General features: G+C 37.7%; 2 protein-coding genes across 3 annotated transcripts in view; both read left to right on the plus strand.

Annotated features, from left to right (window-relative positions):
- Positions 1–15,035, plus strand: part of LOC100329789 (metal transporter CNNM4) — a 39,782-nt gene extending 24,747 nt beyond the window's left edge. Inside the window, exons 5-8 of one of the 2 annotated variants that reach the window (XM_073915242.1) lie at positions 3,641–3,737; positions 7,128–7,202; positions 12,144–12,325; positions 12,740–15,035. In XM_073915242.1, coding sequence (XP_073771343.1) covers positions 3,641–3,737; positions 7,128–7,202; positions 12,144–12,325; positions 12,740–13,108 — 723 coding nt within the window. In that variant the 3' untranslated portion in view covers positions 13,109–15,035. The remainder of the gene's footprint in view (positions 1–3,640; positions 3,738–7,127; positions 7,203–12,143; positions 12,326–12,739) is intronic. The other variant, XM_073915243.1, reaches the window with a different exon arrangement.
- The window catches only part of myo18b (myosin XVIIIB), a 673,005-nt gene that overhangs the window by 542,414 nt on the left and 113,393 nt on the right, over positions 1–17,198 (plus strand). The window lies entirely within an intron of this gene.

Below are 17,198 nucleotides of genomic sequence, written 5' to 3' on the forward strand. Positions count from 1 at the left end.
GTGTTTATCACAGCAGTGTGTTTATCACAGCAGTGTGTTTAGAGCAGTGTGTTTAGAGGAGTGTGTTTAGAGCAGTGTGTATATCGCAGCAGTGTGTTTATCACAGCAGTGTGTTTAGAGCAGTGTGTATATCGCAGTGTGCATATAGCAGTGTGCATATCGCATTGTGCATATTGCAGTGTGTTTATCGCAGCAGTGTGTGTTTATCGCAGCAGTGTGTTTATCGCAGTGTGTTTAGCGCAGTTTGTATATCACATTGTGTATATTGCATTGTGTATATCGTATTGTGTTTATCGCAGTGTGTATATCGTATTGTGTTTATCGCAGTGTGTATATCGTATTGTGTTTATCGCAGTGTGTATATCGTATTGTGTTTATCGCAGTGTGTATATCGCAGTGTGAATATCGCAGTGTTTATATCACAGTGTGAATATCGCAGTGTTTATATCGCAGTGTGTATATCACAATGTTTATATCGTAGTGTTCATCTCAGTGTTTATTAGTGATGTATTTGTCCTGCAGCACAGAGTCATACTGAGCAGGAGCTGCATGTGTCAGTGTGTGTTACATTGCACACTCTGCAGAGTCCTGTGTGTGTGTGTGTGTGCGTGTCTGCAGTGAGGGCTGCTGAATGGCTGTGTTTAAATGTGTTAATCGTGTTGCGTCTGCTGCAGACAGACAAATTGCTTGTCTTGTGCGTCATGTGTTTAGACGTGGTATTACAATGCTGCTCATCTAATGTTTACATTTTCAATACTTCTAGTTTTTGCTAATTTAAATCCACTTCATGTGTACATTCCAACAGCAAACACACATACTTAGCAGAATATCAGACTCTAGCATTGCTTTTCAGCTAAACAAATATGTTTTCTTGCCATTTTACTAAATATCTGCAAACATATTATGGTATTTCTTATTATTTCTATTTAATTATTTATACAATGAAGACTACGACTATATAAAGTGTTATTTTACGTATTATTATTGAATTCCGGTAAGGCAATACTGTTAGATTACACAGAAAGCCATAAAACAGGCTTTATTTAGTTTGTTCTGTTGTACTCATCTTTGTTTATTACATGTTATGCAGAAACTCCACGCCAATATTAACCCCAATCTCTCAAAAATTATGAATTATTTCCAAATAGAGTTAAGTTGTCTTCATATTCAAAAAACTAAAATATTGCAATGTCACTTTTCTCCAATATGCAATGCAGTACTCATAATTTATAGCATAATATAATATCAAAACTCATTATATCACCAGTTTTGGCATGTTTTCGACTGCGCTCTGATTTGCAGGTATGTTGTTTGTGTTGTAGAAAGCAGATCTAAGAGCAGCTCCAGATCCAGTGACGGATCCGTGTGTCATGCAATCCGAGCACCGCAGATCCGCTTACGCTTTTCTGACAAACCCAGGAGAGGTCGACTCTCCATCAAGACCAAAATTATCTTGTCTGACACCGTTATCATAGCTTAGCATTTTACATTAGCTTTTACTTTATTTGTATTTTTAAATGTGCGATTAAATTACAGTTTAGATTTAGTTTGTTTCATTAATGGTCGTTTTTCATTTTTATTTTTTTATTTATGAATTTTTGTTTTGTTTTGTTTGATTGTGTGTGTTGTTTTGTTTCTTTCTATTTCTTTGTCTATTTGTTTTTGTTTTTATGTTTGTTTGTTTTTGTTTAGATGTTTGCGTGTGTGTGTGTGTGTGTGTGCGTTTGCGTGTCTGTGTGTCTTAATTGTGTTTGTTCTGTATTGCTTGTTTGCGTTTGTTTGCTTGATTGTTAGTTTTATGTTTATTTATTTAGTTTCGTTTTTGCTTGTTTGTTTTTTTACATTTTTGTTAGTTTAATTTTGTGTGTGTTTGTTTTTTGTGTTTATGCTTGCTTTTTGTTTGTTTTCGTTTGGTTGTTTGTGTTTGTTTGTTTTATTTCTGTTTGTTTGGTTTGTTTGCTTATTTGTTTTATAATTTTTTGTTAGTTTTTGTTTGGTTGTGGGTTTTGTTTTTGTTTGTTTTATTTGTGTTTGTTTGCTTGTTTGTTTCTGTTTTTTGTGTTTGTTATGTTTGCTTTTTTTGTTTGGTTGTGTTTGTTTTATTTGTCTTTTTTTGCTTGATTGTGTTTACTTGTTTGTTAGTTGTTGTTAGTTTTTGTTTGCTTATTTTTTGTTTTAGTTTGTTTTTGTTTTTTGTGTTTAGTATATGTTTGTGAGTGTGTGTGTGTGTGTTTGTTTCTTTGTTTGTGTGTGTTTGTTTTTTTATATGGTGTTTGTTTGTTTGGTTTGTTTTGCTTGCTTGTGTTTGTTTGCTTGTTTGTTTTAGTTTTTGTTTGTTCATTTTTGTTTGCTTGGTTTTTTGTTTGTGTTTTTTATATGTTTGCTTTTTGTTTGTTGTTTTTGTTTGGTTGTGTGTGTGTTTGTTTCCTTCTTTGTTTGAGTGTTTGTTTGTTTTATTTGTGTTTGTTTGGTTTGTTTTGCTTGCTTGTGTTTGTTTGCTTGTTTGTTTTAGTTTTTTGTTTGTTTTTGATAGTTTTTTTAGTTTTCTTTGTTTTTGTTTGCATGTTTTTTGTTTGCGTTTGTTTTTGTCTTTTATGTTTGTTGTTTCCTTTTTTGTTTGTTTGTTTTATTTGTGTTTGTTTGGTTTTGCTTGATTGTGTTTGCTTGTTTGTTAGTTGTAGTTTTAGTTTTGTTTGCTTATTTTTGTTTTAGTTTGTGTTTGCTTTTGTTTTTTGAGTTTGGAATATGTTTGCTTGTGTTTGTTTGTTTGTTTGTTTTTGTTTTTGTTTGTTTGGCAGGAAAACAGGCAGGGTCAGTGTACATTAATGAACATTGCTGCAAATACACTAGAATTAGCCAAAAATCCCTCATCCATTGTCCCTCGACAGATGGTAAAATCGTCTCCCTAAAAACAATACGAAAAAATATAAATAACAAATCAAAGTGTGTGTGTGTGTGTGGGTGTGTGTGTGTGTGTGTGTGGTTTGACGCAACTGCAGCTCTGTCCTAAACGCAGTGGCCTCTTTAATTTTAAATGCAACTGGTTGTTTTTCAGAGGAAACTGGTTAGGATTTCACAATAAGGCGCTGCGTCTGACTGTAAATGCTCTGTAAGTGTTTTTCAAAGGCTGCTGGATTATTGAAGAGCAGCACCGGTGCGGCGTCCACTTTCACCATTATTCATGATTCCATCATAGTTTTTAATATGAAGTATGCCTGAGATTTCATGTGATGCTGGAATATTGTTCAGATCAGAGACATTCAAACCGGCTTACATTTGAAATGTGTGGAGGAAACATGCAATGAAGTTTTTTTATTAGTTTGAATATTTAAGTGATATTAATTATATCAAATAGATAAGTAAATATATTTAAATAAACACAGTATGATATACAGTATATATATATATATATATATATATATATATATATATATATATATATATACACACACACACACACACACACACACACACAGTATATGTATATATACACAGTAGGTGTGTTTGTGCATGTACAGGTGTGTGTACTGTGCATTTGTGTGTATATAGGTGTGTATATGTGTACTACTGTTTATTTGTTTACATATATGTGTGTATATGTGTCTCCATCAATGTGTGTGTTTGTGTTGTGTTTCCTCAGGGTCGTGTGGAGGTCGAGGCCGGTAATGAGAACATGCGGTTTGAGACGGGACCTTTCTCTTATTATGGAGTGATGGCGCTGAGTGCGCCGAGCCTGGGTGAGGGAACACACACACAGAGACACACACACACGCACACGTACACACTTATACACACACACACACACACACACACACACTGCAATACAAACGTATAAACAAACACCGATTTACATGCACACGCCTGTACACACACACTATTAGACACACTCCAATACACACCTGTACATGCATACCTAAGCACATACATACACAAAACCATTACACATGCGCACATGCACATATACACAATAACGTTTCACAAATACACAAATGCACAATATCTTTACACAGACCCACACTTACACACACATACACAACACCTTTATATACACATTCACAATACCCTTACACACAATGCGTTCACTCACACATATACAATTTTCACACACACACACACACACACACAGTTTTCAGAAATGTCACCTACCTCAATCTACACAGAGCTATATGCATTAAGAGTGTTAAAATGTGTGTAAACATGACTATATTATGCTCTGAGTAACTGTGGATGAGTCTCTGGAGCGGCTGCTGGTAATGTGCCACTGTGCAGTCAGTGTGTGTGTGTGTGTGTTATGTAATGACTCCGCAGTGTCCGGGACAGGTTTGTCTGCAGGGATGATCTCTGTCTGCTTCTGTTCTTCACCTCCAGCTGTGCAATCGTCACGCTGATGTGCTTAGCGACTGTCTGACTGTGTGTGTTCAGCAAACGCTGTATTAGAGATGGAGCTGATGTGACGGATCCGGCCGCAGTCACTCACACTCACGTCCTTCAAGAGCCCGCTGCTGCTTCCTTTCAGCCTTACACAGGCGCTATTCAGCAGAATGTTCCAGCTGTTCAAGCATTTTTATACACACGTTGTTGATGGGTGAAGATTCAGTGACACAAAAGAATCTCCTTGAAGTTGTGTTGAGCTGAAGCGTGCAATAAATAATTACATGATATATTTCTAATATTCTATACACTCAAAATAATTAGATTATTTATTCATTCATTTTTTTTTGGCTTACTCCCTTTATTTATCAGGGGTCGCCACAGCGGAATGAACCGCCAACTATTCCAGCATATGTTTTACACAGCAGATACCCTTCCAGCTGCAACCCAGTACTGGGAAACACCCATACACACTCATATACACACACACACACACACTCATACACTACAGCCAATTTAGTTTGACTGTGGGGGAAACCGGAGCACCCAGAGGAAACCCATGCCAACACGGGGAGAACATGCAAACTCCACACAGAAACGCCAACTGACTGAGAATATAGTCCTGATTACTTGCCAACCACAAAGGTCCCCCTGGCAACCATATGGCACTACACTAGCAACTAACTTGCAACATTTTAACAGCCATCAACAAAATCCCAGCAACCTCCTAAAACACCATAGCAACTACCACACAACCACTAAGATCACCATAGCAACCAACTTTCAACATCCTAGCAAACCATGGTTGACACCCTGGCAACCATCCATATCAACATAGCAGCTGCTAACCAAACCTCTGTAAACAACAGTAGTCACCTTAGCAACCAAATAGCAACATATTTGCTATTATTCACAATACCCCAGCAACCTCCCAGAACTACACCCTAACAACCACCAAGGTTACCCTCTTAACCAAATTGCACCACCCAAACAACCACCCAAAATGACATAGCAACTGCTTAGCATCACCTTAGCAACCCCTAGAACACCCTAGCAACCAACTAGAAACATCCTATCAATTATCTACAATACCCTAGCAACCACCCAGAATGACATGCAAATGCCTAGAAATAACATAGCAATCACCAAGGTCACCCTAGCAACCATTTAGCACCACTCAAGCAACCACTCATAACACCATAGCAACCCCTAAAACACCTTAGCAACCAACTAGCAACATCCTAGCAACTATTTAAAATACCCTAGCAACACCCCAGAACAACATAGCAACTGCTTAGAAACACCCTGGCAGCCACCAAGGCCATCTTAGCAGCCATTTAGTACCACCCAAGCAACCACTCATAACACCATAGCAACCCCCAAAATACCCTAGCAACCAACTAGCAACTTCTTGTCAATTAACCACAATACCCTAGCAACCGCCCAGAATGGCATGCAACCGCTTAGAAACACCCTAGCAACCACCAAGGTCACACTAGTAAACATATAGCAGCATCCAAGCAACCACTGATAACACTGCTTAGCATCACCCTAACAACCTACTAGCAAGATTCTAGAATGTATCCCTAATACCCTAGCAACCACCAAAATGACATAACTGCCTCTGGCAACCATATAGAAACACCTTAGCAACCAAATAGCAAAATTCTAGCAATCATCCACAATACCCTAGCAACTGCCCAGACATAGCAACTACCAAGTTCACCCAACCACAAAGATCACCATAGCAACCATCTGTCAACATCCTAGCAAACCATTGTCAACACCCTGGCAACCACTCATAATGACATAGCAACTGCTTACCAAACCTCTGTAAACAACAGTCACCCTAGCAACCATATAACAACACATTAGCAACCAAATAGCAACATCTTTGCAATTATTCACAATACCCTAGCAACAACAGAGGTCACATTAGCAACCATCTAGCAGCACCCAAGCAACTACTCAAAACACCATAGCAACTGCTTAGCACCACCTTAGCAACCCATGTAACACCCTAGCAACCAACAAGCAACATCTTGCCAATTATCCACAAAAACAACCACCCATAATGACCTGCTACTGCCTAGAAACACCCTAGCAACCACCAAGTTTATTCTTTTAACCAAATAGCACCACCCAAGCAACTACTCATAACACCATAGCAACTGCTTAGCACCACCCTAGCAACCAACAGAACACCCTGGCAACCAACTTGCAAAAACCCTGAACAGCATAGCAACATGGTAATCATTAAGGTCACCTAGCAACCAATTACCAACCGCTAACAACCACCCAAAATGACATAGCAACCACCTAGCCCTGCTTTGTGTCCTTCTGTGTGTGGAAGAGCAGCTGGAACATTCTGCTAAATATCTGCATTGGGTTTCCAGTGCAGGAGGAAGCTCATGCGGGTTTTGAAGGAGTGATTTTGGGTGGTGTGTGTGTGTGTGTGTGTGTTACTCAATAATCCTCCAGGATTTCCCCGCTCTGCTGAATTGAATGTCCAATCAAGCGAATGCTCCACATCTGGAGGAGCTGGCAGATCTTTAATTGCTGCAGATTTCCCACTTAACAATAAAAGATCATCACTGATTCTGCACAATTAGCAAAACTCAGACATTTACACACTAAAATCTGAACTTATTTTTTAATTGTGTTCAAAATCCTGGAGGTGCTGCTGTATGTGAGCTGTATGTGTGTGTGTGTGTGTGTGTCGTTGACGTGTGTGTGTGTGTCTCTGCTCTCCTCAGCCGTGTGTGTGGCGTCTCCTCCTCGTCCTCGACGTCTTTCGCTAAAGAGGTTTTCTCTGTTCACGCGTTTCCCAGGTAAACTCTGCACGCTCGCAGATTCAGGAAAAACACACACACACACGCTGTTGCTGGAGGTTTTTCTCTGCACACACACGCAGAGATCAACCTCGTGTACAGACACAGCTTTTGTGCAGTTTTTCCTGAGAGTGAATCATTGAACACCCTCACTATCAAACATTTCCAGCAAGTTTACAGTTTTCATGTCATTTTTCTCTTTTCTATAATATTTTTCTATTATTAATTTTTATTTTTAATCTACACAATATCATCACATTTTTTATTTCATTGTTCAACTTTTTTGTTTATTTCCTTTTTTCCATTTATTTTACTTTTCAATAATATAATTTATTTTTCAATATTTTATTTTTAATATTTTTTTATTTTATTTATTTTTATGTTTTATTTTAAAATATTTTATTGCTCAAAATATTTTCTTATTTCACGTTTCAATGATGTTTTATTTTTCAATATTTTATTAACATTTTTGTTTATTTTTATTTTACTTTTCAATAATATCATTTATTTTTCAATATTTTATTCAAAATGTTTATTTTTTTTTACCTTTTATATATATATATATATATATATATATATATATTTTTTTTTTTTTTTCAAAACTGTTTTTATTTTACTTTTTATTACTATAATTTATTTTTAAATACTTTTATTGTTAAAAAAATTATTTTACTTTTAAATTATGTATTTTATTTGTCTATTTTTTACTGTTCAAGTTTTACATTTTATTTGCATTTTTCTGTCTTATTTAATGTCTTATTTTAAAATATTTTTATTGTTCAAGACTTTTCAATGATAGTTTATTGTTTATGTTATGTTTCAATTTTATATATATATTATATATTTTATTTATAAAAATTGGTTATTATTTATTATTATTTTTGTTCAAAATAGTTTTTTTAGTTTACTTCTTAATATAATTTATTTTTAAGCATTTGTATTGTTTAGGTGTTTTATTTTATTTACATTTTTCAATTTATTTTACTTTTCAATTATGCTTTATTTTAAATAATTTTATTATATTTTTATAAATATTTTAATTGTTCAAAATAGTTTTTTAGTTTTCAATTGTTTTATTTTTCTATATTTGTATTAATGTTTTTATTTTACTTTGCAATAATAAATATTAAATATTATTAATTTATATTATTATTAATTTTTGTTAATTGTTCAGTTTTGTTTAAAATTGCTTTATTTTATTTTTCTTTTATTCATTTTACTTTTCAATATTGTATTTATTTGTCAATATTTTTAAATGTATTTAATATTATTATTTTTTTATTCCAGTAAAAGTAGTGCATGAAAATTTAGAGAGCATAAATAGTTCAATTTCATAAAAAAAAATGACACATGCAAAATGTATGCGCTGTGTTTATTATTAGGAAGAATTTGGGCTTTTCAAATCTAATTTGTGTTTGCATTCATTTAAAACATTCAAACTTAATGCAATTATAGCCACAAAACTATTTATTTCTTTATTTATGAGTGTAATTTTTGACAGGAGTCAGCAGATGTTTAATATATATTTGCATTTTCCTCATGCAAAAATGATTAAATGATGTAAAACATTTACTCTCACTGGCCACTTTATTAGGTACACCTTACTAGTATCGGGTTGGACCCCTTTAGCCTTCAGATCTGCTTTAATCCTTCATGTCAGAAATTCAACAAGCTACTGCAAATATTCCTCAGAGGTTTTGCTCCATATTGTCATGATAGCATCACACAGTTGCTGCAGATTTGTCGGCTGCACATCCATGATGCCAATCTCCCGTTCCACCACATCCCAAAGCTGCTCTATTGGATTGAGCTCTGGTGACTGTGGAGGCCATTTGAGTGCAGTGAACTCATCGTCATGTTCAAGAAAGCAGTCTGAGATGATTGAGCTTTATGACATGCTGCGTTATCCTGCTGGAAGTAGCCATCAGAAGATGGAGACACTGTGCTCATAAAGGGATGGACATGGTCAGCAGCAATACTCAGGTAGGCTGTGGCGTTGATGCTCAATTGGTACTAATAGACCCAAAGAAAATCTCCCCCACACCATTACACCACCACCAGCAGCCTGAACCGCTGATACAAGGCAGGATGGATAATGACTTTTCCCCTTCCTTCCCCATTCTGATGCTCACTTAAAAGTGCAGCAGATCGTCTTGACCATGTCTACATGCCTAAATGCATTGAGCTGCTGCCATGTGATTGGCTGATTAGAAATTTGCGTTAACAAGCAGTTGGACAGTGTACCTAATAAAGTGGCCGATGAGTGAATATATTTGGCACATTATATACTTTTTTAGTCCTAAATGCATACCTAATATGTTCTCATTAAGTAGTGAATGGCAGGTCTTGAATGGATGCAAATATAAATAAAATTTGAGAGCTGAACTACTGTGTTAAATACAAAAACACTGTAGTTAATTCTGATTGGCTGTATATATATATATATATATATATATATGTAGTGCTGGTAAATGTAATCTTGCTGGACGTCTTTAATGTTTGACGAGCTGCTCTTCTTCTTTAATTCATTCATTCACTCATTCTGTCCATCACAGAAGATAATAAACTCTAAAACCTGCATCAGTAATGCATGAAACATCATTATAATCATCCATCAACTGAACATTCATGAAGCCTGTGTGATCTCTCCGCCACCAGCAGAGGGCGCCAGTGGACTGACTTTACTCACAGCACGTTACGGGTTAATAGTTTAAAAAATGACACTGTATTTATTTCACAAAAAATACAGTAAATACAGAAAAAATATTGTGCTTTTAGATATCTGCACTTGGTGTGGATATTTAATACGGTGTAATTTATTTAAATTATTTAAAGCAGATTTTTCTGCATCATTACTGCAGTCTGCAGAGTTCACGATCCTTCAGGAATCACTGTAATATGTGGATTTAAGTATTAATTATGACCTGTTTATTTGAATATGTTACATTTCTATCATAATATTTAATGTAATGCATTTAATTAAACATTGTAATATTAATATATAAATGCATTAGTATATTAGTCCCGGTTTACAATAAGATTTCATTAGTTCATGTATTTATCAGCATGAATTAATAATGAACAATATAGCACAACATTCACTAATGCTCGATTAATATCCAGTTTGACATTAGTTAATGCACTTTTAACATGAACTAACAGTGATTGACTTTATTTATAGTAAATAATGTTAATAAATATGAATAAAGACTGTAATTGATGTGTTTTTCAGTGTGTTGATGTCAGTAAACACATTGATTAACTCTGACTGATGTACTCTGACTGTAGAGTGTGGCAGCAGGTGAATACTGCTGTGGAGTTTTCGTTTGTGTTTTAATATGAGTGAACTGGTCAGACGTTCTCCACATCCTCTTGGATTAATGTTCACACTCATCGCATCTGTGTGTGTGTGTGTGTATGCAATTGTGAGTGCATTCGTGTGTTTGTGTATGTAAGTGTGCATGTGTGTATGCAATTGTGAGTGCATTCGTGTGTGTGTGTGTGTGTGTGTGTGTAAGTGTGCATGTGTGTTTGCAATTGTGTGTGTAAGTGTGTGGGTGTGTGTCTGTGCGTGTGTGTATGCAATTGTGAGTGCATTTGTGTGTGTGTAAGTGTGTGTGTAAATGTGCATGTGTGTATGTAATTAAGTGTGTTTGTGTGTGTGTATAAGTATGCATATGTGTATGCAATTGTGTGTGTGTGTGTGTGTGTGTAAGTGTGCATGTGTGTATGCAATTGTGTGTGTGTGCGTGTGTGTGCGTGTGTGTGTGTGTGTGTGTGTGTGTGTAAGTGTGCAAGTGTGTATGCAATAGTGAGTGTGTGTAAGTGTGTGTGTGTGTGTGTGTGTATGCAATTGTGAGTGTGTGTGTGTGAGTGTGCATGTGTGTACGCTATTGTGAGTGCATTTGTGTGTGTGTGTGTGTGTGTGTGTGTGTGTGTGTGTGTGTGTGTGTGTGTGTAAGTGTGCATGTGTGTTTGCAATTGTGTGTGTAAGTGTGCGGGTGTGTGTGTGTGTGTGCGTGTGTGTATGCAATTGTGAGTGTATTTGTGTGTGTGTGTGTGTGTGTGTAAGTGTGCATGTGTGTATGTAATTGTGTGTGTGTGTGTGTGTGTGTGTGTATGTGTATAAGTATGCATATGTGTATGCAATTGTGTGTGTGTGTAAGTGTGTGTATGTGTGTGTATGCAATTGTGAGTGCATTTGTGTGTGTGTGTGTAAGTGTGCATGTGTGTATGCAATTAAGTGTGTGTGTGTGTGTGTGTGTATGCAATTATGAGTGCATTTGTGTGTGTGTGTGTGTGTGTGTGTGTGTAAGTGTGCGTGTGTGTATGTAATTATGTGTGTGTGTGTGTGTGTGTGTGTATAAGTATGCTTATGTGTATGCAATTGTGTGTGTGTGTGTGTGTGTGTGTAAGTGTGCATGTGTGTATCCAATTGTGAGTGTGTGTAAGTGTGTGTGTGTGTGTGTGTGTGTATGCAGTTGTGAGTGCATTTGTGTGTGTGTGTGTGTGTGTGTGTGTGTGTGTGTGTGTGTGTGTGTGTGTGTGTAAGTGTGCATGTGTGTATGTAATTATTTGTGTGTGTGTATAAGTATGCATGAGTGTGTGTGTGTGTGTGTGTGTGTGTGTGTGTGTGTGTGTGTGTGTGTGTGTGTGTAAAAGTGTGCATGTGTGTATGCAATTGTGTGTGTGTGTGTGTGTGTGGGTGTGTGTGTGGGTGTGTGTGTGGGTGGGTGTGTGTGTGTGTGTGTGTGTGTGTGTGTGTGTGTGTGTGTGTGTGTGTGTGTACATTCACGCGTGCGTGCATGCATGTGTGTTTAATTGTGAGTGCGTGCGTGCATGTGTGGGGTGTGTGTGTTTGTGTAGTGTGTGTGTATGTATATCCCTCATTAACACAGCTGTGGTGTGTGTGTGTGTGTGTGTGTGTGTGTGTGTGTGCAGAGTTGCGCTCCCCGTCTCATCTGAGTGTGTTGAACCGCTCTGCGTCTCTGAGCTGTACGGAGCGAGTGGACTCCAGCGTCTCCATCAGCGGCAGCAGCTCTCAGATCTACAGCTCCGCCCCCGCGCCCCAGTACACACCTGACTTCAACGTGCGCGCGCTCACTGACCTGCAGTACGCCAAGGTAACACACACACACACACACACTCACACGCATGCATCAAGAGTTTATAAAGTGTGATATTATTCAGTTCACACCGCAGGGCTGTTGAGTGCTCGATGCTGATTGGCTGGTGAGCGTTGTAAAGATGTGCCGCTATTGTCAGATAAACACACAGCTAAAGTAGATCCGGCAGGTTTAGAGCACATCACTGCTCCATCACGATTAGAAATATTCCACAGCTACAACAGTCAGACATCACATCAGAACACAGCAGCAACAGGAGGAGGAGGAGGAGATGTGTTAGGGGCTGCTCACACCCAGCACACTCATCTGTTCTGAGAACGCGAGACACACTCATCTGTTTTTTGGAGGCACTATAAACAGCAGCAGCGGCAGGTCATCAGGGTGTGTTACTCTGTTATTGTCTGCTTGCAGATCACTCGCTCTCAGTACCAGAACGGCCTGTTGGCTTCAAGGCTGGACAGCACACCTCAGTCTCCGGAGAGCAGCCACACCCACCTAGACCATGCCTCTGACTCCGCCCAGCCACCACCTCTGACTCCGCCCACCAGCACCAATCACAGCACAGCGACGCCCCGAGATGGCCGGCTGGACGAGAACACCTCACTGCTGAACGACAGGAACAGCCTGACCAAACGCCGCTCTAGCCACGCCCACCCACACCTCAACACCAATCACAACTGCAGCTCTAGCCCCGCCCCCCGTCCCCACAGCAACAGCAGCCCCACGCCCCGCCCACATGCTCATACGTTTACACACGCACACACCGAGAGCACCATCTGACAACACTGACCTGGGGCCCGGGGCTTCACAGCTGCATATGGGTACAACACTGACCTGGGGCCCGGGGCCTCACAGGCGCATATGGGTACAACACTGACCTGGGGCCTGGAGCCTCACAGCTGCATATGGGTGCAACACTGACTTGGGGCCCGGGGCTTCACATGTAAACGACTAAAACACTGACCTGGGGCCCGGAGCCTCATGGATGCATACCAACAATAGTGTCTGATGACACTGACCTGGGGCCCGGGGCCTTGTCCACACACTTATAGAGTATCACCTAATAGCAATGACCCGGGACCCCAACTGTGCACAACCATGAGTACTTTCTGATGACATTGATTTGGGACCTGGGGCCTCCCGGATGCTAGGGGCCCTGTCAGTACACATCAATAGTACATCTGATGAGATTTACCTGGGGCCCGGGGCCTCACTAGTACAAAACAAGAGCACTTTCTGATGACACTGACCTGGGGCCTAGGGCCTCACAAGCACATATCAAGAGTACCATCTGATGATTTGGGGCCCGGGGCCTCACAAGTGCATAGCAAGGGTACTGTCTGATGATCTAGGGCCCGGGGCCTAACAAGCACATATGAAGAGTACCGTCTGATGATCTGGGGCCCGGGGCCTCACTAGTGCATAACAAGAGTACTGTTTGATGTTCTGGGGCCCGGGGCCTCACTAGTGCATAGCAAGGGTACTGTCTGATGATCTAGGGCCCGGGGCCTCACAAGCACATATCGAGAGTACCGTCTGATGATCTGGGGCCCGGGGCCTCACTAGTGCATAGCAAGAGTACTGTTTGATAATCTGGGGCCCGGGGCCTCACTAGTGCATAGCAAGGGTACTGTCTGATGATCTAGGGCCCGGGGCCTCACAAGCACATATCGAGAGTACCGTCTGATGATCTGGGGCCCGGGGCCTCACTAGTGCATAGCAAGAGTACTGTTTGATAATCTGGGGCCCGGGGCCTCACTAGTGCATAGCAAGAGTACTGTTTGATAATCTGGGGCCCGGGGCCTCACTAGTGCATAGCAAGAGTACTGTTTGATGATCTGGGGTCCGGGGCCTCACAAGAGCATACCAAAAGCACTGTCTGAAGATCTGGGGCCCGGGGCCTCACTAGCAAATTCCAAGAGGACAATCAGATGATGCTGATGTGGGGCCCGGAGCCTTCCAATGCACAACAACAGTATCATCTGATGACACTGACCTGGGGCCCGGTGTGCACACTTAGAGCACAATCTGACCAGCCAGGCCCCGGGGCCTCTCCAGCTCACACACTCTTCCTCAGACTCAGCTGGACTCCACACGTGTGTGTGTGTGTGTTCACTGTGAGCCCAGGGGCCGCGGGTTCGGCCGGATGTGGATCAGACTGTTCTGTTGATGATCTTCAGTGTTTTTTCTGTCCCGTACGCACCTTTACAGCGCCTGCTGTCCTCTGAGCACTTTGAGTCTCATAAGCTATTTCTGCCGGGGTTTTCCTGTCGTGTCTGTCTGCAGGATTTCCCAAGTGCTGTTAGTCAAGCGTGACGCGGCTGCGTGTGATGAAACCAAAGCGCTGCACGAAGGGAAGCTTTGTAAATATAATGTGGAGACACGGAATCTGCTGACGCAAACAAGCTGCGGTCACCATCGACTCACAGATGTGTAGCAAAAAACATTGTAAAAGCCGGACCTGTGATGTATATATATTAATGATGTTATTTATTTGAACATTATTTATTTTTTCTCTAATTTAATGCGTTTTATCAACAATCTTTTTGTTGTTGACAGCTGCAATTTAATTCACCAAAACAAGCAAACTGTTATTTATTCATCAAAATCGCGCCTGAACCGCTCCGTTTTTCAGCTTGTTGTTTCAAGTTTTATGTAATTCTCCTTAATCAGCAGTAGCACTATTACACATCAAATATTACCAAAACACATAAATAATTTAGTATAAAACTTATTTTCACTTCTAATTAATTAAATAATTGATAAAATTACAAAGATAATAATATATTTAATAATAATATTTAAAAATAGTCCTCCTTTATTTAGATTTTCTTTTTAAAATAATGTTAATTTGCATTAAATTAAGCACATTTTTCTCATTAATACACATTTCTGCAAATGTTTTTCGTTTGTTTATCTGCAGTTTGTATCTCCAGATAAAAAGACATTTCTTTGAACAAAATAAGAAATACTAATTCCTTTTTGCATATAAAATAAATAAATAAAATATATGTAAAGCAAAAACCCAGCAAAACCAAACCCAAGATGTATTAAATATAGGACGGCATATGATTAATTATTGGAAGATTTAAATATTTATTTTTTTGTCTGAATTATTATGCATCTTTGATCATCTTTCCTGTTGACTACTGCACCCACAAATGAGTTATATTTTACATCAAAATATGTTATTATTATTATTATAAATAATATATAGCTGTATTAAGGGTTTTTGCATGACATTGCTTATTATTTTAATGGCCATTAAGCAGATTGACCATATTATAATGTTCACTTTACACTGAGCATTGATTTTATAAGCATACATCTAATTCATCCCTGAGACTTTCATTACTTTACTAAAATTCTTTATAACCCTGAACAACAAATACCACCATTAATAAGATAATATTAGAATATTTGTGGGAAAAAAAAAAAAAAAAAAAATATATATATATATATATATATATATATATATATATATATATATATATATATATATATATATATATATATATATATATGTTATAAATACAAATATCTTTCTAGATAGATAGATAGATAGATATTTGTAGATGCCAATATTATACAAAAATATATATGTAAAAACGTAAAAAAAAAAAAAAAAAAAAAAAAAAAATATATATATATATATATATATATATATATATATATGTATATATATATATATATATATATATGTATATATATATATATATATATGTATATATATATATATATATATATGTATATATATATATATATATATATGTATATATATATATATATATATATATATATGTATATATTCACAATTATGTCACAATTAATCAAATTTTACTTAGAAAAAACACCCAATTATTTTACATTAAATAAAAATATTAAATAATAATGAAATGCAAAACATTTTAACGGTCTGATCAGCATATTTAATTTCTTTGGAGGCTTAAATTGTCCGTCAAAACTCACTATACACATTATTTAAATGCGTTTTATACTGTATTCACACTCCGCAGCACACACAGATTCAGTTTTAAAAATATAAACACCATGAATATAAATAATCCTGAATTACTCGCAAAGATATTATTATTATTATTATTAATAACAAGTGCTGGGCAGAGATTAGTCATGAATAATTGCATCCAAAATAAGTTTGTGTTTTGACAATATATATATATGTGTGTGTGTGTGTGTGTGTGTGTGTGTGTGTGAACTGTTTTTATTATTGATGTATATACACACACACACACACGCATGCATATATTGGAGAAAATGTTTATATTTACATATAAACTATATATTCATTTGATAGAAATATATCAATATCTATGTGATGACATGGTTTTATTTCTATGCATGTGTGTATGTATCATGTATAGATTATAAACATATGTAACACACACACATTTATTATGTCAAAACAAGCTGTTTTATTTTAAGTGCAATTAATCGCCATGAATCTCTGCTGTTTATGTTGGATCTGACTGATTTCTGAAGTATTATGAACTCTTCTGTTGCCTTCACCAGAGATTAAACTAAAGCAATAACTAGTTGTGTTTCTTGAAGACGTGTAATGTACAGTCGCATTAAATCTGAGCATCGTTTTACCTCATTCTGACGTGTAATTTGACATTTTTTACTTTACTGATGACCAAAGCAGAACGCAGCAGGTTCGAGGCCAAAGCCAATGCACTTTTACTCTTGTTCAACACTAATGAAATTCCTCACTAATCTGCTTTTAATGCCGGCGCAGGATTGAGTGTGTTTTCAGGGTCTTGTTTCGCAAATGACACACATTTAGAGTTCGCACACACACACACTCTAGTCTTCCATTTAAAGGGACGGTACACCCAAAAATAAGTCATCA

The sequence above is a fragment of the Danio rerio genome, chromosome 10 (genome assembly GCF_049306965.1).
Source record: "Danio rerio strain Tuebingen ecotype United States chromosome 10, GRCz12tu, whole genome shotgun sequence".
Classification (NCBI taxonomy): Eukaryota; Metazoa; Chordata; class Actinopteri; order Cypriniformes; family Danionidae; genus Danio; species Danio rerio.